The 27,791-nt window shown below is 46.0% G+C and overlaps 2 protein-coding genes across 2 annotated transcripts; both read left to right on the forward strand.

The window, feature by feature from the left end:
• The first annotated feature begins 20 nt into the window (after positions 1–20).
• On the forward strand, positions 21–12,080 carry LOC131083415 (17-beta-hydroxysteroid dehydrogenase 13-like). The gene is made up of 7 exons (XM_058024121.1): positions 21–322; positions 2,152–2,259; positions 4,093–4,224; positions 4,862–4,968; positions 9,421–9,558; positions 9,820–9,936; positions 11,354–12,080. Exons 1-7 carry the CDS (start codon positions 113–115, stop codon positions 11,439–11,441), a joined length of 900 nt encoding a protein of 299 aa, XP_057880104.1. The 5' UTR covers positions 21–112; the 3' UTR covers positions 11,442–12,080.
• A 2,835-nt stretch (positions 12,081–14,915) lies between these two features.
• Positions 14,916–22,495, forward strand: LOC131084062 (estradiol 17-beta-dehydrogenase 11-like). The gene is given in 8 exon segments (XM_058025158.1): positions 14,916–14,936; positions 15,244–15,732; positions 17,945–18,052; positions 19,122–19,253; positions 19,891–19,997; positions 20,693–20,830; positions 21,103–21,219; positions 21,924–22,495. Coding segments are annotated over 8 exon segments (1,200 nt in total). The 3' UTR covers positions 22,012–22,495.
• The last annotated feature ends 5,296 nt before the right edge of the window (positions 22,496–27,791 follow it).

Below are 27,791 nucleotides of genomic sequence, written 5' to 3' on the forward strand. Positions count from 1 at the left end.
GCCACGCTCTGATTGGGCGCCGAACCCCGGGGCGTGGCCTCGGCAGGCTGTGGGGCGGGCGGCGCTGCTGGCTCCAGCGCAGTTCGGTCCTCAAAAGAGCCCCAGGAAAACAATGAATCTGTTTCTGGAGCTTCTCCTGTTCCTGGCCACGCTTCTCTATTCCTACCTGGAGGCTTTTGTGAAGCTGTTCGTGCCTGTGAGGAGAAAGTCTCTCGCCGGGGAGCTGGTGCTCATCACGGGCGCTGGCCATGGCGTCGGGCGAGCGACCGCCTTGGAGTTCGCCAAGCGCCAGAGCAGGCTGGTCCTGTGGGACATCAACAAGGTAATGGACACACTCATGTCCTCGCTCCGTGTCACCTCCGAGTCCACGGGGCATTTAGGGGCGTAAGAAGGGCAGCACCACATTGCGCCCTCATCGCCCAGCCCCTTCCAGCCCGCTCCCATCGGCTCCCGCTCGGCTCCTCCGGCTGGGATGCCGAGCGCCAGGAGAGGATTTGGCCCCGCTTGCAGCAGAGCATGTGGGGCTCTGGTCCCACAGTCCCTCGGTGCCACTCGGGAGGGAGCAGGCAACAGCCGGCAGAGCCCCTGCGACAGGGAAAGGAGTGCTCGGGAAGCTGCTGGTGCAGCTGCTGCCTGGGCTGGCAGAGAAAGCCCGCTGATACCAGAAGGCTGTTTGCAAAGAGCAGCAGGTCTGCCTTCGTTTGTTCTCTCTGTAGCCTCAGGTGTTTCCTGTGCAATGCTGGCAGATGTGTTTTCCCTGCACTCTCAGCAGCAGCAGCATCCCTGTGCCGGGCTGTATGTGAGCCCGGCTGCCCTCTGGGCAGCTGCACGCGTAGGTGGCATCTCTCTAAATGTTTACACCGGCCCAAGCTCTTTATTTCAGATGATTTGAATGGAATGGAAAAACCGTGGCAAGTGGAAGATGGGCAGATACAAACATGCAGCCTGGCATTCTGAAGAATCCAGGCCAAGTGCTGGGTGTAGGTGCAACAGGGTGGGTGAGAGGCTGGGTTTTCTGTTTCTGACACGCTGGGTCAGCAAAGGAGTTCATCGTGAAGCTGCAAAACAGAACCTAGCCTTCCACAAACAAAAATACATCAAACCTGAGACAAGCTGTGTGAGAGGATGGATAAACAGGGAAGATAGTGTTGAACATTTTCAGTGTCTGTTAATGGTACCCATTATGCCTAAGACCAGACTTTGGAGGGCTGGAAGGAGGCATGGCACCGCTGCAGTGCATGCAGGGCTGCAATGAAACAGAAAATTGTTGATGTTCACTGGGTGGAATGGAGAGATTTAGGTATAAATTTAGTAGCGAGCGACACCTGGCTTTAGAGCTGGGAAGTAGATTGTATGCGTGGGTGTCAGCACGAACTGAAACACAGTATCAAGGGAGGCTGTGGATTCCAGAGGATTTAGGAGTATGCTCCTCCAACCCAAGTGCCTTGACAAGGGCTCCTTCTTGGGGGCTCTCAGCATTAAACAGCAGCTGGTGCTGAGGACAGCTGCCCAGTCACCCCAACAGAGGCACTGCTGACCCAGGCTATTTATGACCTAGAGATTTTCACTGCACAGGTTCCACTGACATGGCCTTCTGGCACCTGGGAACAGGGTTACAACAAAGTCACTTCTGCTTTGGCTTAACGAGTTGATGTAATGACTTCAGGGAGCTTCTGACCTGTGTGTATCAAAGGTCATTCAGAAATTAAAATTTTTGTACATTGTGAACTGTGGAGGGCACCTCTCTTCTCACACCCAGCATGTAAATACAGAAACACGTACAGCCAGTGTGTCAGGGTGCCAGCCAGGCCTGTATTTTACAAGCTGTTTACACTCACAGTGCTGTCTGCTGTGCTGTGATAGGCAGCCTGTGCCCCCTTTCTGCAGCCTTGCTCTGTCTGCCTTACCAAGCCAAACTCACTCTTGTTGCCACCCTGCCTTTCTGGCTGTCGCTACATGCGGATCCTAAATTTCCAGCTGGAATGCCTGTCCTCTCAGCAAAACCATCTACAGCTCTTTCCCTGGGTGGCTATGAACTGTTCAGGGGCTGGGCAGTGCTTGCTCAATCCAGGAACATTTTCAGCCTCTGCTGCTCAGCCATGCTGAGGGGACAGCTGTGCACAGCTGTGTCTTTCTCTTTGCCTCTTCCAGCACGGCGTTGAGGAGACGGCAGCAGAATGCCAGAAGCTGGGAGCCACTGTTCAAACCTTCGTGGTGGACTGCAGCAAACGGGAGGAGATCTACAGCGCTGCAGACAAGGTGGGGCAATCTCCTTGTGACAGGCCCCCACCCGGGTAATAATTAGCACTGACTCCATGATTCACAGAAGGCTGATCAATCTCTTTGTTATATTATTATAATTATTAAGAAACCCATTGCTTTTATAGACAGGTATGATTCAGTTAGACCTAATTTGTCCTCCAATGTGATGGTGTTCACAGGAGTTTTTGGATGAGGGAAGAGACAAGGATCTGACTTTGTTTCAGAAGACTTGATTTATTATTTTATGATATATATTACATTAAAACTATACTAAAAGAGTAGAAGAAAGCTAGCCTTCTGATTAAATCCTAAGAATAGCGAAAGAATGATAACAAAGACTTCGTCTTGTACTCTCTTTCCGAGCCAGCTGGGGTGTGATTGGCCATTAATTAGAAACAACCAACATGGACCAATCAAAGATCCACCTGTTGCATTCCACAGAAGCAGATAATCAATGTTTGTATTTTGTTCCTGAGGCCTCTCAGCTTCTCAGGAGGAAAAATCATAAGGAAAGGGTTTTTCATAAAAGACATCTGCCACACTCCAATCCTAACACCATCACTATTGGCTAATTAAGGCACCACAATTTGGTAAACAAATCTCAGGAACACATTCCACATGTTCACAATACCAGGTCCAGCAAGTGAAGATAAGAATTGTTTCTCATTCTTTTCTCGCCTCTTCTCACAGTCTTCCCCAGAAAGGCATGGGAAAGTTATTTGTTGCTCTCTGTGGCCAGAGAGCTGCTACCACAGGACAGCAGGGGCATGGCCAAAGGCTGTCCCAACCATGCTTGATTTCCAGAGAAGGCAGGAAAACTAGAGAAGACGTGTTACACACAAATCCTGCAAGCCCCTGGAAGCTCTCCATTCCTCGTTGCTCTCTGGACACAGAGTGCTGTAGCATTTCCAAGATCACAGCCAGTCTCATCCTGTTTGGGAGGCTCCAGCATATCACATCCTCTTGCCAAGTTTGCTCTCTAGGGTTGCAGCCTCTGAAGGAACATAGCACTGAGAACATATGAAACACTTTATTGGAATGGCTGTGGTCCAGCTGCCTCAAAACAGTCTGTACCTCTGTGGTCCCAAGTGTTGGACAACAACCTTTTCCTGACCCAGAGATGGGGCAACTGAGAGGCATTTTAAAAACTTTTATTCCATTTTCAGTCTGATGAGAAGGGTGAGACAATAAAGAAGTTATAATTCACACCATCACAATCAGAAGCCAACTATTTCCTAATTACAATACACTATAAGCCTTTCTTGACCGATCAACTTTTTGCCACACCATGCTGTAGATGCCTAAAGTCAATCATCTGAAACTACCCCTCGTGGGTCCCAATATGATGCAAGATTCATAGTTCTGTTCCTCCAAAGTATCTAGTCTTATTTGCAAGGCCATCTTTTGAAACTTTTTTCTAGCTCCATTTCTCTCTCAACAATATCTGTCCTATCCCATGGCGTTTCTAAGTCAGCATTTCTTGTCTCGGTTTGCATACGGATGCATACTGTGAGCACCTTCTGTCAGGCCCTGAGAACTCTCTACAAATCCTTTTCCCACACCAATTGTGACTACACGGTCCAAACTGTGCACAGTTTATGGAACACAATAAATACTGACATTGATGAATGGGGAAGAATCAGATCTAAACCAGATTCCATGGCTCTACTGCAAAGTTCCTGCCACATCTGGAAATGTGGCATGATCTACCTCTCCCTTGAGGATGCAATGTTAAGAATTTAACTATGGTTCATCTTCCCCACCTTTACTTTTTTTTTTCCTCTCCTGAGTGACAGACACAATTTTGGGCTTTTGTTTTCGCTCTAAAAGGTGAAGAAGGATATTGGGGATGTGACTGTCCTGGTGAACAATGCTGGTGTGATTACAGCTGCCGACTTTCTCTCGACTCAGGACCACCAGATAGAAAGGATGTTTGAAGTCAACATTCTGGGCCACATGTGGGTAAGGGCCACCACCATCTGTATATACAGCTGTTTGGGAGTGTCAATGAGGATGCATGTTTAGGCCAACCATGATGAGCAGTGAAATTACCAAATGAACTGTTACAGCACAGGGCACCCAAGCAGGCTGTGTGCTGGGAAACTGGAATGGCTTCTTGCTGATGTGAGCTGGCTGCTGACAGCCTCACCTGCAGCACGCACACAAGGCCTCTGTCAGAGGTGTCGTGGGGCTGACAGGGTGGGAGGGCTTCAGCAGGACTTGTTTGTGGCAGAAGAAAAGAGAAGCCACAGACTGACAAGTGGTTTATTGTTCATGTGCCGGGGTGAGACCCTGCCAGCATTTCTGCTGACACCTGAAACCTTAAAAGCAGCAAAGGAAAGATGAGAAAACCATTTCCTGTTTATGGCCAACTGCTGCAGCCTTTGGAGAGCAGGTTGCCAGCTGCACCACTGGTCAGAGAGCAGGTATCCCTGTGGCTCTGGAATCTGAGGTGCTGTGCAGATCAGAGCTTTAGGGAGAGCTTTGGCCACGTGGGGAATAACTCTGAGAGTCAGTGCTGAGTATGCCTAAGAAAACCATGTTCTTTTCCTCCTTCCTGTCCCCTGCATTTTGCTTCTTGTTTTAAATGACTTCCAAGACCACGAGAGCTTTCCTGCCAGTCATGATGAACAACAACTATGGGCACATTGTCACCGTGGCTTCAGCAGCAGGTCATTTTGTGACTCCTTTCATGGTGGCATATTGGTAAGTCATTTTGAAATCAGCTTGCTTAGTTTTTAAAATTTTTAATTGCATCTTTTCTATCAGGAAGTACCAAGTAATTAGCTCTGACTACATTGTTAGCAATGTCTGTACGAAAGAATAGTCATGTAACACATCTACTAATGAAAGACTCTCCTGTTTTCTCTCCCCACCAATGCAGACTTTTGCTTAATAAAAAAGGTATCCTCTTCCCTTCTCCTTCTTAGAATGTATTTATTCTGTGATTTCTTGTAGTGTTGTCAAGTAAACCTGTACTGAGGAGCTTTTGATCTTTTTACCATTGTGGCATTGACTGTAGAGTGTAAAATAGTATCATAGAATCATCAGGGTTGGAAGAGACCTTTAAGATCATCCAGTCCAACCATCCAGGCAATACTGCCACTGTAGGCCCTAAACCACATCATCCAGTAAAGAAGCAGGTGTTGAATGGTAGGTGCTGCTGCCTATTATCAGTTCCCAACAAACCTCTCCTGTAGAAAAGCAGGTTGGGTTAACGTTCAAGGCAGTGCAGTCAGATCCCTACACAACACTCACCATAGTTGGCTCAGTGAGAGAGGCAAGAAAGGCTCCTTTTTGCAAGGTTTTATTCCAGCAGAGCATGGCCGAAGGGGACCCAGTGAGACAGCACAACCACACGCTCTTTCTCCACCTGGTGCAGCAGCTTAAGAAGGGAAAGGCGTGGGGGGCAGAGCTAAAAGCAGGGCAAAGGGGATTGGTCTCTAGAGGAGGGGGGCTGGCCACCAGTGGTAGCAAGCCAGTGAGGGGACAGGGAAAGGGGAAACCAGGGGAAGTCCATGTGGGAGTCTGTCTTTTCCCAGCAGGAGGATTACTCTGTGGTAGTTAGACACCACCATTGCCAGGGCAGAGGACTTGGGAATTGACTGAGAGGAGAGAGTTCATGGGATGCTACAACCCAGTGCCAGCTCCAAATGCCTCTTAAACATCTGCAGGATGGTGACTGCCCCACCTGCCTGAGGAACCTATTCCAGTGCCTGATCACCCTAATAGTGAGAAGATTTTTTTCTAATATCTCATCTGAATTTCTCCTGTCTCAGTTTAAGACCATTTCCTCTATTCCTCTTACCGCGGGCATGGCAGAGGAGACTGACCCTACCTCCATCCAACCCTCTTTCAGGGAGTTGTAGACAGCCATGAGGCCTGAGCCTACTCTTCTCCTGACTAAACAAACCCAGCTCCCTCAGCCATTCCCCTAAGACGTTTTACAGACCCTTCCTGAGCCTTGTTTCTCTTCTCTGGACACACTGCAGCTTCTCAATGTCCTTTTTAAGTGAGAGGCCCAGAACTGGACACAGCGCTCGAGGTGTGGCCTTACCAGGGCCCAGTGCAGGAACAGCCACTTCTCTGTCCTGCTGGCTGACCCAGGCCAGGGTGCCATCAGCCCTCTTGGCCACATGGGCACACTGGCTCAGGTTCAGCTGCTGTCAGCCAGCACCCCAGGTGTCCCTTTCTGTCCCCAGCCATTCCTCACCCAGCCTGTATCACTGCATGGCTCAGGCACAGAACCTGACACTTCACCTTCTTGAGCTTCCTGCAGCTGTGTCCTCAGCCCACTGATGGAGTCTGTCCAGGTCTCCAGCAGAGCCTTCCATCCCCTGAGCACATCAGCTCAGTGTCTTCTGCACAATTACTGAGGGTGCACTTGATCCCCGTGTCCAGACCATCCACAAAGATGTTAAACAGGACCAGCCCCAGGTGGAGCCCTGGGGACACCACTGGTGACCAACTGCCCAAAGGATTTATCTCCATTCACCACAGCACTCTGGGCCCAGCCATCCAGGCAGATTTTTACCCATTGAAGACTCCACCCACCCAAGCTGCAAGCACTCAGTTTTTCTAGGAGGATGCTGTGGCAGATGGTGTCAAACACTTTACTGAAGTCTAGATAGACCCTGGATAGACACATCCACAGCCTTCCCCTCATCTACTAGGTGGGCCACTTTTTCATACAAGGAGATCAGGTAGGTCAAGCAGGGCCTTCCTTTCAAAAATCCATGTTGGCTGGGCTTGATCCCCTGGTTGTCCTGTGTGTGCCTTGAAATGGTACTCGGGATGATCTCTTCCATAACCTTGCCCACAACCAAGGTTAAGCTTACAGGCCTGCAATTCTCTGGATAATCCTTCCAACCTTTTGGATGGGTATTACATTTGCTAACTGCCAGACAGATGAAACTTGTCCAGTTAATTAGGACTGCTGGTAGGTGATTGAAAATGGTTTGGCAAGTTCTTTCAACAGTTCCCTCATTACTCTGGCATGGATCCCATCAAAAGTCATAGATTTTTGAGTGTCGAGTTGGCACAGCAGATCACTAACCATCTCCTCCTGGATTATAAGCCCTTCCCTCAGCTCTCTGTCACTAACTCCCAGCTCTGGGAGCTGAGAATCCTGAGGGACAACTGGACAATATTAAAGACTGAGACAAAGAATGTATGAAGTTCCTCTGCCTTTTCCTCATCTGCTGTTGTTACACTACCTTCTGCATTCAACAAATGATGGAGACACTCCTTGACCCTCCTTTTGCTGTATTTATAGAAAATTTTTTTGTTGTCTCCAAGGCCAAGTTCTAGTTGGGCTTTGGTCCTTCTGATCTTCTCCCTACATGACCTTGCAACATCTTTATAGTCCTCCCAAGTTATCTGACCCTCCATCTGGAAAGAATACATTGGTTTTTTACCCCAGAGTTCCAGCCTAAGTTCTCTGTTTAACCAGGCTTGTCTTTTTTCCCTGACCACTTGTCCTTCAACTATATGGGCTGCTCTTGAATATTTCACAATTTCTTTTTAAAGTGTATCCAGCCTTCCTGGACCCCTTTACCCTTCAGGACTGACTCTGTCAATCAGTGTCCTAAACAAGGCCAAGATCTGCCCACCAGAATCCAAGGTGGAAGTTCTGGTGCCCCTCTTTACTTCACCCACTATTGAAAACTCTGACATTTCATGGTCCCTTTGCCCAAGACTGCCACCAACTACCACATCAACCAGTCCTTTGTTCACAAACAACAGGTCTACCAGGGCACCTCTTCCAGTAGGTTCTCTTACCAGCTATATTAGGAGTTTGTCTTCCAAACACTCCAGGAACCTCCTAGGCTGCTTCCTCTCTGCTGTGTTGTATTTCCAGCAGACATTTGGCAAGTTGAAGGGCTGGAAACCATGAGGCTTCTGCCAGCTGCTTGCAGAGCACCTCATCTGCCTGTTTGTCCTGGCTGGGTGTCCTATAACAGCCTCCCACCATGAGGTCCTCCCTGCTGACCTTCCCCCCGACCTTCTGCCATCATGACATCAAATTGCTTTTCTCCTTGAAAGGTGTCAGGAAAATCACAGTGCAGGCACCAAAAACCCATTAGACTGTGTGTTGCCATCCTGCATCACATCCAGCCTTCCATAATGGCAGCTCCAGCTGCAGCAGTCTTCCCCAGGAACACTCCTTCTTAGAACAATCTTTTGCCAGGAATACTCCTTCTTAGAGAGTCACTCACTGTCAGCAATGTGAGAACTCTTCAGCCAGGAATTTTACTGGGATTATGCTGCCAAATCCACAGCAGTCAATAAACTGATTCTGTGGTTTTCCTTTTTTGGAGTTGATTCAAACCTCAGGCCCATACCTATTTCCACGGCAGGTTGTTCTTCAGTTCTGCTTGCATAATGCTTCTCTATTTCAAAAGTCAGACAAAATTGTTACAAGATACTCCTGTGTGGTACAATAAACAGTAGCAGGTTAATCTCCATTTCTACCCTGCTCATCTTTCCTAATTTTGGAGATTCAGGCTGCATTACTTTTAGGAATCTTCTCTCATGCGAAAAAACAAGATGTCCGTGGATTAATGTACTTCAGTTGCAGTTTTCTAAGAATTCCTAACGTTTGTCTGTCTGTTTGCAGCTAAAGTGCCCTTTTTTGAGATACCTGCTGTGCATTACACAATTAATCCACAAGTTTCAATATCTAATCCACCACTACATTCTGGCACAGGCACAGTTAGAATAGTCCCTGCCCTGTCTCTCAGATGGTTTTTATTATTTGGAGGGGTTTGTCTCCACATAGCAAGGAGCAGAAAGAGCATTGCACAATTAATCCACAAATTTCAATATCTAATCCACCACTACATTCTGGCACAGGCACAGTTAGAATAGTCCCTGCCCTGTCTCTCAGATGGTTTTTATTATTTGGAGGGGTTTGTCTCCACATAGCAAGGAGCAGAAAGAGGGGTAGAGGGATAGAGAGCCCATAGTGAAAATAAGGGGTATGGGTTAGGATACAAGGTAGAGCAGAGGTGCGCCAGTCCTCACCCCTCCCCTAGCCATTACCTTAAACAGCACCTGAGCAACTAAGAGGCAGATGATGGTTTAGGCTGTTTGCAGTGGTAGAAAGGTGGAAATAGGATTTCTGCCTTCTCATTTGTACTTCCTCCCTTTCTGCAGCTCAAGCAAGTTCGCTGCAGTTGGATTTCATAAAGGTCTGACAGAGGAGCTGTCTGCCCTTGGAAAGGATGGAATCAAAACAACGTGCCTTTGTCCTGTTTTTATAAACACTGGATTTGTCAAAAACCCCAGTACAAGGTAACTCTCAATACTCTGCATTCCTGCCTTTCCTTCTTTGCATTAAGGCACTGCATATTATCCCCAGCTTTAGGCCTCTGTTCCAGCTGGCTGTATAACAGCAGTTTGTATCATTAACTAAAGAAAGTCTGCAATGTCCTTTAACCCATGTAATTGTTGCATTTGAATTACCTGAGTTTGTACATTTGTGAAGCCTCCCAGATGACCTGGTACCACTCCTTTTTATCACTGCAGCTCTTACATGTTTGCTTTCCTGTGTAGGCTTGGAAAGATTTTGGAGATTGAAGAAGTCGTACAGGCTTTGATGGAAGGAATAGTGACCAACCAGAAAATGGTTTTCGTTCCACCACAGCTTAACATTGCTTTGCTTTCTGAAATGTAAGTACAAAGCAAAATTAAACAATGGATGTGGAAACAACAATACTACCTGAGTATACAAGGTTCAAACTTGTAACCTCTGAGTCAGCAGAAGTTACAGAAAGAGCTGAGGACCTGCTGCTTAGTAGTGTTTGTTTCTTTATGTCAGCACTGAGGGCACAGAGGCTGAGAACATTGCTTCAAAAGGACTGTACTGCTCTCTGTATGTAAAGCGAGATTTATCCTCCCATACAACTTAATTATCCAGTGCAGCTGCTCTTTTGAGGAGGTGTTTTTACCAGAGCTCCAGTTCCAAATCTGGAATTTCCATCCTAACAACTAAGTTAGATTCTCCGTTAAATCCTATAGTATCTCATGAAACACTTGGTAGTTTCTTGTTTGCTAAACCAAACACCAGACAGCGGTAAAAATATTTTAAATCCTTTTGCAACTCCAAGAACTGCTTGTTGAGAGTGCAAGTCTGCAGAAGCATAGGCAAGTCAAAACTGATGCTGTCAAAGCACTTAGAATAACTTTGCTTTTTTGGTCATAATTTAGGACAGGGAAATAAAGAGACAAAGCTCTTTAAAAGGAGGAATCTTAGGAGTGAAAACTGCACTTCAGTTTTAAAATCTCATCCTTCCACAGGCCTACTGCTTTTCAGAGCATGACATGTAATACTTATCTACATCTGTACAATATTAAAACGTCCTGGTTCTTGCAGCAATACTGTAGTTCACATACTGCCCACAGATACTTGGCATTGGAACTGTCCTAAAAGGCCAAGAATAGACTTTAATTAGTCAGAGATTGGTGGGAGCTATGGAAGTAATGCCCAGTTTAACACATAGCCTCAGTTTATATGTGTGCATGCATTCTGCTGCCAGACTGCTGCCGGCAAACTATTTACAATCACGAACAGAGATGGAGCAAATTTGGACTAGTGACATGAGCTATTTATTCAGCACATTAGTCTCAGTATATTGTTAGGATAATGGAGACAGGATGTTAACAGCTTGCTGATTTACAGGAAATGTTAAGGAGGTGTTGTATTACAGTACAGCATAAAAGTATTTTGGGTTAGGTTTTGGCTAATTACACATAGAGTAAAACATATTGACAAGAATTCTATCTAATCGTATGAAACACATGTACTGGTAGTTAAAACAAAAACTGGTTCATAAGAGATAAAGCACAGAGATCTTAAAGTCTACTGTTATTTGTCACATCTGCTCTACTACTTAGAAAACTTTTTTGCTATATGTACAATGCTAACAAAACTTCTGCCTGACACTTGCTCTTTTTAACCATTTTCTCAAAACCCTCTAACTTTATGAATCCCAGCACCAGACCAGCTCTTCCCTCACCTGCAGTGACATTTTCCCCCCTCATTTAACTTTCTATCCCACTTTTAATTTCATGTCACTGTCTCTTCCAGGGTGTTTCCAGAACGTGCCCTGAACCTTCTGAAGAAGATGACCACTCCAAAGTTTGATGCAGTCATTGGGCAGAGAAGCACACGGTGAAAAGCAAGAATTGATTCTCATTTCCCAGAGGCACCAGTGAAAAGAGAACATGTGCTGAGCGTAGTTCAGCTGCCTGGATTCAAAACAGAGCTCAGGCAGGGGCTTCCAGGCCACCATTCCCAGGCACACCTAAGGGCTTATCCCACACCTGCAGCTGGAACACAGCTGTATAACAGGGTGTAATAATAGCAGGCTGCATAATAGCAAAGCAGTGATGCAGCTCTAGAAGGGCTGCTTTCAATGTATATCCCATCACCTTTGTCTCATTGTGCTGGGGCAGGCAAGATGCCCCCAAAGCCCATGTTTGGGACAACACAGCTCCTTAGTTGAGTGCAAAGATATTGCCTGAGAACATGTTAATCTGGACTCATCCCTGAGCAAAAGCATCTTGCAAGAAGCAATTTATAGAGGAGGTGGGTGGCCTGTTTCATCTCAATAATTTTAAATTTAAAAAATGTGCTCTAATGAACACTTAGAGTTTCGTGTGCATTTATAATGAGCATTATTGAATTAATTATTTGTATTACTGAAATAATACAGCCTTATTTGTAATGTAATGCCTAATTACAACATTTATCAATTATGCATTAGCACCACCAAAACTCCATATTGCAAATAAATACATTTTTCTAACCCAAAGGTGTCTCTCAGCAATGGAAGTGGTATCCAGGTGCAGTACCAGTGGAGCACATGCTGCAGTGCTGAAAGGATCAGCCAGAGTCTGCAGGGATGAGGCAGTCCCCAGGCACACGAGGAAGCCACATCAGGACCAGTGAGGTACAGGGCCAGGCAGTGAAACCCATGCAGGGGCCAGGGCTTATATGTGGTGCCAGGGCAGGGGGTGCAGGGGGAGGCTCCAGACGAGCCTGCACACAGCTCCTCATCACAAGCCAGGGGCCTGCTCTGTTGGCACAGGAGGTGAAATCCCTGAAGGTCTTTGGCCTGGGGTCCAAGACAGCAGCAGCTGCTGGCACATGGGTCAAAGACCTCTCCAGAGCACAGAGGATCTGTGCACCCACTTGTGCAATTCCTGCTGCAGGCACTGCTGGCCCACAGCCATCCCAGGCAGGCCTGAATGCGCTGCCACCTTCAGCACAGTTGGAATCTGTCCTGTTCACCTGAGCCTTTCAAGCTGTTCTGTAAACAGTTCTTCAGAAAAGGGAGAGCCCTTACCACCCAGCCCCTCCTGCTCTTAGCTGGCAACAGGTAGAAGCACTGTTGACAGCTTAAATAACACACAACTGTTTTCCTTTTGGCTCATGGAATATTCATGTAACAGGACACTTCCCAGCTTCAGTTCTTGTGATTCACAGTGCAAGATTCCCGTAGCTGAGACAGGAGTGGAAAAAAGGTGGTTCAAAAAAATTCAGGACATTAAAAAAAAGATTATAAACCAATCAAATAATACTTAGGCATGGTTTTCATTTAAAAACCAAGCCAAAAAGAAACAGGGCTGCATCCTTGCTTCTTTTTGAGGTGCATATTGCCCTCTTGCTACCATGACTATCCTGTAGCATGCGAGACACTTGAAGCCACATCTGTGTAGCTTTTTGATCATGTTCACTTTTGCCTATTCTTACCTAGTGAGGAGTCAAAAAGTCTAAAACTACAGATGCTTCAAAAGTTCAACAGATCTGTCAGAGCAAGCAGCATACCAGCCAAAATGTTTGCACTTAGCACTCACTGGAACATAAGAGCTAAATCAGTACTTTACAGATTTGCAGGTACTTACCAGTTGTCTCTTGTATGGCTGGCAAGCATTCTTAAATTCCCACCCAGCTTATTTTCTCTTTCTACCCACCTTCCGCATTTCTTCTGTTTCATGACTTGATTTCTTGCTCAAAGGAGTCACAGTCCAGTGACTCCACAGAAAAAAGCTTAAAAAGACCCTGAAGAAAAGTCAACATTGGATGACTTTGGCCCTTTTCTTAGACTAGGGAAGGACTGACTTCAGTAGGAGACATCAGACAAGATGCTAGCCTTCTCCTGGAAGCCAAAAATTGGAACAAAAGCCTATCCAGGGGATGACAGTGCTCTTCTGCAGAGTTTGTTTCTTAGCACACTTGCTCCTAAGGAAGGGGAGACTGTAGTGATTCCTGCTTTGCCAGATCTAGTCCAGGGTCTCAGAGCCCAGAGGAATTACTGGGCAAGACAACTTGTGCAGTACTCCGTGTGTGGCTGTGGTTCTGTTCTGTGTCTTCTATGGCTGCAAATCTCGTGCTTGGCATGAGGAAACATATGCAAAAGCAAGGATTTCAGCTTTCATCTCCTGAACACCAGGGACAGAATTGAGGCACCAAGCCTCCCAGGCTCCTCAGTTCCCTTTGTGGCCACAACACTCAACTGGAGCTTAGCCCAAACTCTGGTCATGCATGGGTGCCCAGCAGGAGTCCAAGTGAGTGTGTTTCATGCAGCCACCTACAGCCAAGTCCCAAATTTGAAGAGTGGTACCTCACACCCTGGCCTAAGGACTCCTTAGGAGTCAGGTTAGAGACTCTGGCCCCGTGCTTTGCCTCCTGCTGAGATGTCTCTTGTGCTTCCATGCCCTCCCTGCCTCCTCTTCCTTGGCCCCAGCACTGACTGGAGCCCTGTGCCAGGAAAAGGACAGCACCACTGAGCTGTGCAATTGGAGTCTGGCCCAAATGCTGATGTGTTAATTAAGCAGAGAACTAGGTTCCAAGAGAAAAGTAGGATGTACCTAGCTCAAAATCTCTCTGCTGGAACTGACCCAGTCTCCCACAGACATGGTGAGCTGCAACCAAACCACCAGGGCAAAAATAATACTTTTTAAAAACTGTGGTATTAACTGGATGCGATTTTTGTCAGTTGTTAGATGTTTGTGAACCCTTCACTCTTCCCCAAGCAGCTCAAAAACATCCTTAAATAAAATGATGAACATGACTGTGATACATCAGATTTTCTAACTGAAAAGTAAAGGAGTAAGGTTAGCAATCTTTTCCAGGAAAGGCCATGAGTTACATTGATAGAGGTGAAGAAACACCTGAAAGTACTTTTCTCCTATTTCCTGTAAGCATTCCTGTTCTGCTTAAGGCTCTGGATACTCCATTATATACAAGTGAGCCCAAGTGTGAGTTGTGTGATTTAGACTAAATAAAAATATTCCAATTCATGCAATTTAATGCCATTTTTCAAAGGACTTATGGAAACTAAGCAGCTGCAGCATAAGATGGAAGGTCTCAGTATGGATAACTAAATAAAAGACATAGTAAGACAAACAGCTAGGCAAGAGCTCACCTGTGGAGTTCCAGAAGTTCGAAAGGACTTGTCTCATTCAGCTTTCCTTAAGGGACCTGGCAGAGGATGGTGGGGGACAAAGCCTGCTGACCAGGCAGGCTTTGCAGAGATGCAATGGAAAGAGGGACCATGAAGAAAACTGCTCAAGGACCTTATGGCACTGAGCGACTTGACAGGTGCAAAGCTCAAAAATTGAAAAGAATTACAATACAGAGTAGAATGGACCTTCAAGATGCTTCTGTCAGTAAACTGGATGAGCAATTTTATTGCCCCTTCCGTCCATTTTCCACCTGCAGCAAATGACAAACAAGAACATGTTTTCTGCTTCCTTGATGCAGGGGCCTGAGAGAGGAACAGGAAGGCACTGCCACCTGTGTGGGGACAAACGAAGCAGAGAATGAACAGTTGGGACAACTGACAGATCAAAACCAAGGGCAGAACACAGAGGGGCTCGCACTGCTCTATCGTCTCTGTTTTCCTTAGCCAAGAGGGCAGAAAACGCCCTAAAAGCCACATTTCTTTATCCACGTCCGGTTCGTCCTGTTAGCTGCAGGGCGGCCGTGGTTCTGCGAGGGCAGGTTGGGGTGCAGACTGCAGCTCCTCTGCACCGCTCACCCAGCGCCACCGCAGGGCCACCAGCACAGGGACTCCGGGAGCTCAGCCTGGGAGAGCGGGGCGGAGCAGCCGCCGGTGCTGGGGTGGATCCTGCGGGAGTGACGGGACCCGCGGCGCGCCCGGAGCCGGCAGCGGGTAAATCAACAACCCGCGGGCCCCTACAAAGGGGAGTAAAGTTCAGTTCGGTCCTCGAAAGAGCTCCAGGAGAACAATGAATCTGTTTCTGGAGCTTCTCCTGTTCCTGGCCACGCTTCTCTATTCCTACCTGGAGGCTTTTGTGAAGCTGTTCGTGCCTGTGAGGAGAAAGTCTCTCGCCGGGGAGCTGGTGCTCATCACGGGCGCTGGCCATGGCGTCGGGCGAGCGACCGCCTTGGAGTTCGCCAAGCGCCAGAGCAGGCTGGTCCTGTGGGACATCAACAAGGTAATGGACACACTCATGTCCTCGCTCCGTGTCACCTCCGAGTCCACGGGGCATTTAGGGGCGTAAGAAGGGCAGCACCACATTGCGCCCTCATCGCCCAGCCCCTTCCAGCCCGCTCCCATCGGCTCCCGCTCGGCTCCTCCGGCTGGGATGCCGAGCGCCAGGAGGGGATTTGGCCCCGCTTGCAGCAGAGCATGTGGGGCTCTGGTCCCACAGTCCCTCGGTGCCACTCGGGAGGGAGCAGGCAACAGCCGGCAGAGCCCCTGCGACAGGGAAAGGAGTGCTCGGGAAGCTGCTGGTGCAGCTGCTGCCTGGGCTGGCAGAGAAAGCCCGCTGATACCAGAAGGCTGTTTGCAAAGAGCAGCAGGTCTGCCTTCGTTTGTTCCCTCTGTAGCCTCAGGTGTTTCCTGTGCCATGCTGGCAGATGTGTTTTCCCTGCACTCTCAGCAGCAGCAGCATCCCTGTGCCGGGCTGTATGTGAGCCCGGCTGCCCTCTGGGCAGCTGCACGCGTAAAGGACCTTGGCAAGTGGAGGATGGGCAGATGCAAACATGCTGCATGGTATTCAGAAGGGATCAAGGTAAACTGCTGGGTGTAGGTGCAACAGGGTGGGTGAAAGGCTGGGCTTCCTGTTTCTGACGCATTGGGTCAGCAAAGAAGCTAATTGTGTTATCCTGAAGCTGCAAAACAGACCCCAGCACAGGGCCCCACTGGCATGGCCTTCTGGCACCTGGGGACAAGACAACAGCAAAATAATTTCTGCTCTGGTTAGTGAGCTGATACAGTAACAGAAGGAAGCTTCTGTTCTGTGTCTGTCAAGTGCAATCCGGTAAGGAAAGTCTCTTTGCACTGTGAACAGTTGTGGTGCATTGACCTTGGTTGCATGCCAGGTGCCCACCAAGCTGCTCTATCATCCCCTCTTCTCAGATGGACTGGATAGAGGAAATAACGTGGGAAATGATGACTTGTAGGATGAAATAAAGCAGTTTGCTAAAGCGAAGCTGAAAGGTTGTGTGCACAGAAGCAAAGAGAAAAAAAAATTTTATTCTCTACTTCCCGTCAGCAAGAGATGATCACCCACATCCTGGCAAGTGCTTACTCTGGAAGGCAAACATTGTAAATACCAGATGCCCCTCCTCTTCTTCCTCTTTTTCTTGGCTTTTATATCTGAGCTGTCATATGATATGGAATTTCTCTTTGGTCAGTTTTGCTCTGCTTTCCTGCTTGTGTCCACTCCCAGGCTCTATTGATGGGGCGGGGAATGTTGGGAACACAGCCATGATGCTGCCTCAGCACTGCTCAGCAGCAACCAAAAAACGGGTGTGTTATCAACCCCTTCCTAGCAACTAGTGCAAAGTAGAGCACTGTGAGGATGCTATGGGGAAATGAATTCTATCTCAGCCAGACCCAATACAAGTGTGGCTCTTCTCACACCCAGCATGTGAGTACAGAAATGCATAGAGCCACCTTGGGGTGTCAGCCAGGCCTGTGTTGCAAGAGCTCTGTTTACACCCACAGTGCTGCCTGCTGTGCTGTGATAGGCACTGCGTGTCCTCTTTTTGCTGTTACGTGTGCCTCACCAAGCCAAATTCACTCTTGATGCCACATTCCTAAGGCTAAGAGAAATGGGATTGTTCAGCCTGGAAAACAGATGGCTTTGGAGTGACTTAATTGAAACCTTCCAGTATGTGAAGAGGGCTTACAAAAAGATTGATAGAGAGTATATCCAAGAGCATGTAGTGACAGGACAGAGAGAAATGGCTTCAAACTGAAAGAGATGAGATAGGTTGGATACTAGGAAAAAATTCTTTACTGTGAGGATGGTAAGGTACTAAAACAGGTTGCCCAGAGAATTTAGAGATGCCTCATCCCTTGAAATATTCAAGGCCAGATTGAATAGAGAACTTCATCTAGTGTCCTGCCCATTGCAAGGGAAAGTTGGAACTATATAGTCTTTAAGATCCTTTCCAACACAAACCATTTCAAGATTCTGTGATTTCCTTTCTGGTAATCACTCTACAAAGGTCCAAAAATTCCAACTGGAATGCCTATTCTTTCAACAACCCCACCTGTAGCTCTTTCCCTGGGTAGCTATGAACTGTTCAGGGGCTGGGCAGTGCTTGCTCAATCCAGGAACATTTTCAGCCTCTGCTGCTCAGCCGTGCTGAGGGGACAGCTGTGCACAGCTGTGTCTTTCTCTTTGCCTCTTCCAGCACGGCGTTGAGGAGACGGCAGCAGAATGCCAGAAGCTGGGAGCCACTGTTCAAACCTTCGTGGTGGACTGCAGCAAACGGGAGGAGATCTACAGCGCTGCAGACAAGGTGGGGCAGCAGGGGCATGGCCAAAGGCTTTCCCAACTATGCTTGATTTCCAGAGAAGGCAGGAAATCTCTTTGTTGCACACAAATCCTGCAAACCCCTGGAAGCTCTCCATTCCTCGCTGCTCTCTGGACACAGAGTGCTGTAGCATTTCCAAGATCACAGCCAATCTCATCCGGTTTGGGAGGCTCCAGCATATCACATCCTCTTGCCAAGTTTGCTCTCTAGGGTTGCAGCCTCTGAAGGAACATAGCATGAGAACATATGAAACATTTTATTGGAATGGCTGTGGTCCAGCTGCTTCAAAACATCTGTACCTCTGTGGTCCCAAGTGTTGGACAACACCCTTTTCCTGACCCAGAGATCGAGCAACTGAGAGGCATCTTAAGAACTTTTATTCCATTTTCAGTCTGATGAGAAGGGTGAGACAATAAAGATGTTATAATTCACATCATCACAATCAGAAGCCAACTATTTCCTAATTACAATACACTATAAGCCTTTCTTTACCGATCAGCTTTTTGCCACACCATGCTGTAGATGCCTTAAAGTCAATCATCTGAAACTACCCCTCGTGGGTCCCAGTACAATGCAGGATTCATAGTTCTATTTCTCCAAAGTATCTAGTCTTATTTGCAAGGCCATCTTTTGAAACTTTTTTCTAGCTCCATTTCTCTCTCAACAATATCTGTCCTATCCCATGGCGTTTCTAAGTCAGCATTTCTTGTCTCGGTTTGCATACGGATGCATGCTGTGAGCACCTTCTGTCAGGCCCTGAGAACTCTCTACAAATCCTTTTCCCACACCAATTGTGACTACACGGTCCAAACTGTGCACAGTTTATGGAACACAATAAATACTGACATTAATGAATAGGGAAGAATCAGATCTAAACCAGATCCCATGGCTCTGCTGCAAAGTTCCTGCCACATCTGGAAATATGGCATGACCTCCCTCTCCCTTGAAGATGCAATGTTAAGAATTTAACCATGGTTCATCTTCCCCACCTTTACTTTTTTTTTCCCTCCTGAGTGACAGACACAATTTTGGGCTTTTGTTTTCTCTCTAAAAGGTGAAGAAGGATATTGGGGATGTGACTGTCCTGGTGAACAATGCTGGTGTGATTACAGCTGCCGACTTTCTCTCGACTCAGGACCACCAGATAGAAAGGATGTTTGAAGTCAACATTCTGGGCCACATGTGGGTAAGGGCCACCACCATCTATATACACACTTGTTTGGGAGTGTCAATGAGGATGCATGCTTAGGCCAACCATGATTAGCAGTGAAATTGCCAAATGAACTGTTACAGCACAGGGCACCCAAGCAGGCTGTGTGCTGGGAAACTGGAATGGCTTCTTGCTGATGTGAGCTGGCTGCTGACAGCCTCACCTGCAGCACGCACAGAAGGCCTCTGTCAGAGGTGTCGTGGGCCTGACAGGGTGGGAGGGCTTCAGCAGGACTTGTTTGTGGCAGAAGAAAAGAGAAGCCACAGATCGACAAGTGGTTTATTGTTCATGTGCCGGGGGGAGACCCTGCCAGCATTTCTGCTGACACCTGAAACCTTAAAAGCAGCAAAGGAAAGATGTGAAAACCATTTCCTGTTTATGGCCAACTGCTGCAGCCTTTGGAGAGCAGGTTGCCAGCTGCACCACTGGTCAGAGAGCAGGTATCCCTGTGGCTCTGGAATCTGAGGTGCTGTGCAGATCAGAGCTTTAGGGAGAGCTTTGGCCACGTGGGGAATAACTCTGAGAGTCAGTGCTGAGTATGCCTAAGAAAACCATGTTCTTTTCCTCCTTCCCGCCCCCTGCAATATGCCTCTTGTTTTAAATGACTTCCAAGACCACGAGAGCTTTCCTGCCAGTCATGATGAACAACAACTATGGGCACATTGTCACCGTGGCTTCAGCAGCAGGTCATTTTGTGGTTCCTTTCATGGTGACATATTGGTAAGTCATTTTGTAATCAGCTTGCTTCATTTTTAAAAATTTTAATTGCATCTTTTCCATCAGGAAGTACCAAGTAATTGGCTCTGACTGAATTGTTAGCAATATTTGTATGAAAGAATAGTCATGTGATATCTATTTTCTTTGGAATTCATTGAAACTTAAGGCCCACACCTATTTCCGTGGCAGGTCGTTCCTCCTCTACATTTTTCTTGCATGATATCCCACTATTTCAAAGCACACACAGTTGATTTGAGATGCTCCTGTGTGATACAATATGTAGTCAGAGCTTAATCTCCATTTCTACCCTGCCCATCCTTCCTAATTTCAGACATTCATGATGCATTCCTTCCAAGAATCTTCTCTCATGGGAAAAATTTGATGTGCATCAATTGACACATGCTAGTTAATTTTTTCTAAGATCTCCTGATGTTTTCATCTCTGCTTTGTTTGCCTGTTCATACCCTGTCTGCTTTCCACAATTACTCCACAAGTTTCAATATCTTGTCCAGCACTACAGTCTGGCACACAGAAAGTTAATATAATCCTTGCTCTGCCTCTCAGCTGGATTATATTATTTGGAGGTTTTTGCATCCTACCCTGCACTGTATGTGTATGATGGTTTAGGCCATTTGCAGTGGTAGAAAGGTGGAAATAGGATTTCTGCCTTCTCATTTGTACTTCCTCCCTTTCTGCAGCTCAAGCAAGTTCGCTGCAGTTGGATTTCATAAAGCTCTGACAGAGGAGCTCTCAGCCCTTGGAAAGGATGGAATCAAAACAACGTGCCTTTGTCCTGTTTTTATAAACACTGGATTTGTCAAAAACCCCAGTACAAGGTAACTCTCAATACTCTGCATTCCTGTCTTTCCTTCTTTGCATTAAGGCACTGCATATTATCCCCAGCTTTAGGCCTCTGTTCCAGCTGGCTGTATAACAACAGTTTGTATCATTAACTAAAGAAAGTCTGCAATGTCCTTTAACCCATGTAATTGTTTTGTAATTGTTGCATTTGAATTACCTGAGTTTGTACATTTGTGAAGCCTCCCAGATGACCTGGTACCACCCCTTTTTATCACTGCAGCTCTTACATGTTTGCTTTCCTGTGTAGGCTTGGAAAGATTTTGGAGATTGAAGAAGTCGTACAGGCTTTGATGGAAGGAATAGTGACCAACCAGAAAATGGTTTTCGTTCCATCAAATCAGAGCATAGCTTTACTGATTGAAAGGTGAGTAGGGCAAAAAATGTATCAACTGTAACCTGCTGAGTGTACCCTCAAACTTGTAAAATCTGATTCAAGATAAAGTTGTATTTTAGAACATATCACAAGGTCGTTAATAATGCAGTGGATCTTTCCAGTGACAACAGCAGACATCATCTTGAGATTTTGTTGAGCCCTCTCACAGGCCTTTGCATTGAACCACTTGCTGCAGCTGACTGGTGTCAGTGCAGAGCTTCACTGCTCTGCAGGCCACTACATTCTCTGAAACAGCAGCCCCAGCACAGCCCCAGAATGAGATGAGGACCTGAGTGTTTGTTTCTCCATGTCAACACCAAAAATTCAGGCCATTGAGGCAGGAAAATTTGTTTTTAAAGGGCTCTGTTGCAAAGAGAAAGCAAATACTTGTGTCTCTGTTCAGTATGAAAACTTTCTGGATTCTGCAGCAATATTGCAGCCTGAATCATGGTTGGTACATACGTGTCCTGGAATTGTCATAAAAAAAATAGGGTGGGACTTGGGTTAAAACTTGTCAGAGATTGACAAGTTCTACATGTCCTTAGGAAATAATGCCCAGTTTAATACATAGTCTCAGTTCATGTGTGTGCATGCATTCTCCTGCCAGACCAGCTCTTCCCTTACCTGCAGTGACATTTTTTCCCATCATTTAGGTTTCTATCCCACTTTTAATTTCATGTTACTGTCTCTTCCAGGGTGTTTCCAGAACGTGCCCTGAACCTTCTGAAGAAGATGTCTGAAGTCAAGTTTGATGCAATCATTGGGCAGAGAAACACACAGTGAAAAGCAAAAATTGATTCTCATTTCCCAGAGGCACCAGTGAAAAGAGAACATGTGCTGAGCGTAGTTCAGCTGCCTGGATTCCAAACAGAGCTCAGGCAGGGGCTTCCAGGCCACCATTCCCAGGCACACCTAAGGGCTTATCCCACACCTGCAGCTGGAACACAGCTGCATAACAGGGAGTGTTAGCAAAGCAGTGATGCAGCTCTAGAAGGGCTGCTTTGAATGTACATCCCATCACCTTTGTCTCATTGTGCTGAGGTAGTCAGGAATTTCCTCAAACATGGGTAGTCTGTTTTCACCTCAGTTTATAATGTTGAATTATAAAACGCTCTAAAAAACATTGAATTTCCCCTATTTTTGTAGGAAATACCTGAAATAATACAGATCTATATGTAATATACCTAATTACATTGATTATCAATTATGTATTTGCACCATCAATATGCCTTAATGTGAATAAATGCATATAAGTTCTTTACCACAAGGACCACAGTGTCTCTTGGCAGTGAAAGTCATAATCACATGCTAGAGATGCATTTAAGGTACAGTATCAAGGAATACAGAACACACCTTTCCCTGTATCATTGCTCACACTGCTCCTGTGCACTTTCCAGACATCTTTAAAACACCTCGTGAAAACAGTGCAGAATTTCTCTACAAATGACTGGGTGCCACAAGTACAGTCCACACAGGTGCCAGGGCCAAGGCTAAGGCAGGGGGTGCAGCGGGAGGCTGCAGATGAGCCTGCACACAGCTCCTCATCACAAGCCAGGGGCCTGCTCTGATGGCACAGGAGGTGAAATCCCTGAAGGTCTTTGGCCTGGGATCCAAGAGAGCAGCAGCTGCTGGCACACGGGTCAAAGACCTCTCCAGAGCACAGAAGATCTGTGCACCCACTTGTGCAATTCCTGCTGCAGGCACTGCTGGCCCACAGCCATCCCAGGCAGGCCTGAATGTGCTGCCACCTTTGGCACAGTTGGAATCTGTCCTGTTCACCTGAGCCTTTCAAGCTGTTCTGTAAACCAAGGCTCCTTTTCTTCAGAAAAGGGAGAGCCCTTACCACCCAGCCCCTCCTGCTCTTAGCGGGCAACAGGTAAATGTTTTGTTGCCATCAGCACAAATAGTTGCTAGATGAGCTAAATGACAAAAAAGGAAACAAAAATAGTTTCCTTTTTACTCATGGAACATTCATGTAACATGACACTCAGGGTGAGTGAAGCTCAAGTTCCCAGCTTTGGATATTTTGCTTCATAGAGAAAGCGAAAATAAAAGAAAGAAAAGGTAAGCAAATTTCTGAGAGTGTTAGATGTGGTTAGTATTTAAAACCAGGACCCTCCAACCCCCAAAGCATTTGAGAGAAGCATGCTTTGAGTCCTGAAGGATAAAGGAGTACAATTTCCATGCATTTTCAGTAAGCTATTTTGTAAGTTTGTTTTCCCTACCTCAGTGGCATCCCCCAAATCTGAGTAGAGTGACTTAGTGACTTTTGTCTACTCTGAAAGAAGTTTATTTTTCCTTCCTTCTATTTGAACTACATACTCAGCTCTTTCTGAGAGGACAGGTCTGTCACAAATGAGAGCTACTTGCTCTTCTCCATGTTGCTTGAGTTTCCAAGTCTTGTACTTGGCATAAAGAAGCATATGCAAAAGCAAGGATTTCAGCCTTCATCTCCTGAACACCAGTGACAGAATGGAGGCACCACTTGTCTTTCTGGCCACAACACCCAACTGGAGCTTAGCCCAAACTCTGGTCATGCATGGGTGCCCAGCAGGAGTCCATGTGAGTGTGTTTCATGCAGCCACCTACAGCCAAGTCCCAAATTTGAAGAGTGGTACCTCACACCCTGGCCTAAGGACTCCTTAGGAGTCAGGTTAGTGACTCTGGCCCCGTGCTTTGCCTCCTGCTGAGATGTCTCTTGTGCTTCCATGCCCTCCCTGCCTCCTCTTCCTTGGCCCCAGCACTGACTGGAGCCCTGTGCCAGGAAAAGGACAGCACCACTGAGCTGTGCAATTGGAGTCTGGCCCAAATGCTGATGTGTTAATTAAGCAGAGAACTAGGTTCCAAGGGAAAAGTAGGAAGAGACTAGTTCTTAATCTTTGAGCTGGAGTCAGTGTAGTCTCCCTCAGACATGATGAGCAACAGCTCAGTTAAAAGCCCCATGATGTTGGCTAGAGGTCTATGGAGCACCTTCCTCAGCTCTTCCAGCTGTTCTGCTTTTAAAAAGCACAGGAGAGTGAGGGTCCCAGAGGGATTTCATGTGCCCGGTGCACTGTGTACTCCCTGAGGGGCTGCTGCCAGCAGGGTGGGACTGCCCTGCCAGGTGACAGGGGCTCTGGTCCCCAAAGCAAGAGGCGTAAAGATGAACTGCTTACAGAATTTCTAATGGCATGGACTACAAGTCCCCACAGCACTGCCACCTGGACTGTCTCTAGCCGGGTCTGAGGGTACTTCTTTGGAGACTGGCTCTGCCACATTTTTCCAAAGTCCTTGAATCCTACTCAGAATGCTGGGAGAATCAGCTCAACCTGTGTTTCTTGGCACAAACCTAGGCCACTTACAAGAGAAAATCAGGGCTGTACTTCTCAGTGCCACTGTCTGCTAGCACCCAGGCCCCAGTGTCATTACTAGGACACTACTTTTTAATGCTTGCAGGTAGTAACAGTATGCATAAAAATCCAGGCAATTTTAGGCAGCAGTTCAGAACATGGATTTCTAAATGCACAGAATCTCCTGAACCCAGCAGTTCAGGATGGGTTTTTGTATTGTTTTGTGGTTTTTTACTACTTCTCCACTGTAATTACACATCTGAGATCACTGGTGGTTCAGAGTGTTGCAAAACTCTCTGCAAAATTCTGACTCAACTTTTTGGTACCTTCAATCTCTCAGATTCTTTAATTCTGCATCTATTATCTGACCATGCATTTTTTTCCTTTTTCCAAGCAGGTCCCTTGCTTTGTTTGAGCTCATCATCAAGAGAATTGTAGGATTGTAGCTTTACTGCAAAACTTCTATCAGAATATGAATAAGCTTACATTTATCCAAGAAGACAGGTGCTTTTAGGATTAAACTTATTCTTGTGCAAACTATTTCCTCTCTTTGTTCTCAGCCTTTTAATGTTCATAGCTGGTAGCTGACCGTTTTCTAAATCATCACATTCAAAATGATTTTCAAGAAACATTCTAGTTAAACTGGTGCTGCAACAGGAAGATACAGTCAGTGCTCAAAAATAATCTGGTGACAATAGATGTCAGTGATGGTGAGAGAGAGGGAGACTGATTCAGAGACTGATTTTATTGTGGGATATATATGCTTATATACTATTTTAGGGAGATTAGTAATGTGTACTGCAATGATTAGGTTAAAATTACATACACAAATTTTTGCATATAGCAATGTCTCTTGCTTGCAGAGTTTAATGAGATTTTCTTTTTTCTGGTTAGCCTGTTTGATTTAATCTTCTTGCAATCTAGATCTCATTTTCAAAGTTCTGTTTGCTTTTTCCAGGGCATCCTGTTATCAAATCTCTTATGTTAACCAGGTCCAAAGTCCATCATCTGTCTTGTGTCCCCCCCAAAAACTGCCAAATAGTGGCAGTATTGTTATATAAAGGAGTTCCAGACACTCATGTTCACCAGTGCCTCCCAGCTTGCTAATAATGAGGTAATCTCTAATGGGAGAAAAAACCTGAGCAGGAGCTTGCACTAGTCCTTTGATGGCCACATTGCTTTTCCATAATGAGGTGCTGCTGCTTCCCTCTGCAGTGCTGACCTGGAATACAGTACGTAAGGACTCTTTTGAGCATTATAGAACCAATACCTGCATTCTAGGAGAGGTGAAAAATTGAAAATTGTGCAATAGCTGACTTTAATATTATGCAGATGTGGTGATCTGCATTTATTTTCTTTCAGTGATTTCTCTGTAGTTACACTGGAATTATACTGGCAAAAGACAAGATTCAAGTTTCTCTGGTATGAAAAACAAGGAAGGGGAAAAAGCAAGTATTTATGTGTAGTTCAGTTCTCTAAATCCTCAAAGGATGCATGTGCTGTTAACACCAGTTCTGGCTGCACAGCCTAATCATTAATGTTACCTTCCCAGCTGAACATCTGCTCATGTGGCACATTTCCACTTCCATCCTCCTCTCTCTCTTAGACATTAAATTGTACCAAAAGCCCTTTTAAACACAAGTACAATTTTAAGGGGATTTTAATGAACTTGTCTGGAAGGAGGTTACATCATGATTTAGAGCAAGCAATGTAGTATGGGCCAGAAAAAGCTAAAAAAATTAGATTAATTAGTTATGATATAAAATTTTGTTGCCAAACCAAAATTATTTCTATATCTTTTATTTTAAAGACAGCAAGCAAGCAGCACTGGGTGGCCAGGGAGTCACCACTCCACTCCACTCACAGCACACCCAGTGCTGCTTGCTTGCTTTCTTTAAAATAAAAGATATAGAAATACGATTCAGTTTGGCTATTGAAATATTATATCAGTTATTTTCTTAGAAGTACCCTTTTAGGTCACTCAGAGCTATGGTCAGTTCTGGTGCAAAAAAAACCAAACCCAACCAACAAAAATCAATCAGGATACTGATTAACAGAGACACAGTTACAGCTAACAGCTGAGATACTGAGATTTTCTGCACAGGACTATGGAGACACCTTGGAAAGGAGACTCCTATTACATGGGTGAGTTGTAATGGACATGACACTAGGAATGGGTGACTGAGAATCATTAAAATGCATCATTTTAGGAACACAGTTTATAGTCACTGTTCACAGGTTCATTTTCTAGATAAAGAAATCCTGACTCACAAGGATTTTTGCCTAATCCATATGGTTAATCAGTAACCAATTTAGGGGCAGGAGAGTTTGTAGTTCATTTCATGCTCTCTCTCCTTAGGAGCAGGGAAGAGAGAAAAGGGAAGAAACATGCCAGACAGGGGTGTACTCTCCTTCAGCAGGATGACAAATGTTGATGCATGCCTCAGGCCTATAGATAAGGAAGTGGCAGCACAGATTTTTCAGATGGTTGTTTTTCAAGACATAGATTATTTCAGTTTTGCCCTGTCACACACAACACATCTGATGCCTTGGAGGTCATGAAACTTGGGACTCTCCATGCACAGTTACATTAAACACTGACCTTCCCAAGTGCTTAAAAACATAATATGGATCACAGGCAGACAAATCCTAAAGCATGATCCTCAATACTCTAAAGGCCATTTTAGATAATGCCTGTGCTGGGCAGTGCTGAGCTACCTCAGTGCTAGCTCAAAGGCACTAAGAAAGAGATGTTTTTGTTGTATGTATAGCCCCATGATTACCTGCTACCTTGGAGCCTGGCAGTGGGTATGGCTGTGTTAGTGCAGTTGTGGACTAAGAAGTTGGGGGAAAGGACTGTTCTTCATCCAGCATCTAACACAGATTCTCTGGAAGATTCAAGTAACATGGTGCAAAGCTATACCCAGTGCATGACACCTTCTTGGCAAGACACAGCTACCTGGCACGGATTTTCTCTTTGAAGCTTTCTCAAGGAAGGTGTTGATGCTCCTGTGGGTTTTCACCTTGTAGACATATCTGTCTCATGCTGATGTAGCTGATATTAGCACACAAAGCCACAGTCACTCAACACCTAAAGATCTTTTTCACTCAAGGTTATGTCCTGTCCCTCAGCTGCCAAGTTATGATTTGTCTTTTGGACCAAGTGAACTTCCTTTTTGTCCCTCTGAAACAGCTGAAAAAAACAAAACAAAACCACACACACACAAAAATCCA

Source organism: Melospiza georgiana, chromosome 5 (genome assembly GCF_028018845.1).
Source record: "Melospiza georgiana isolate bMelGeo1 chromosome 5, bMelGeo1.pri, whole genome shotgun sequence".
Classification (NCBI taxonomy): domain Eukaryota; kingdom Metazoa; phylum Chordata; class Aves; order Passeriformes; family Passerellidae; genus Melospiza; species Melospiza georgiana.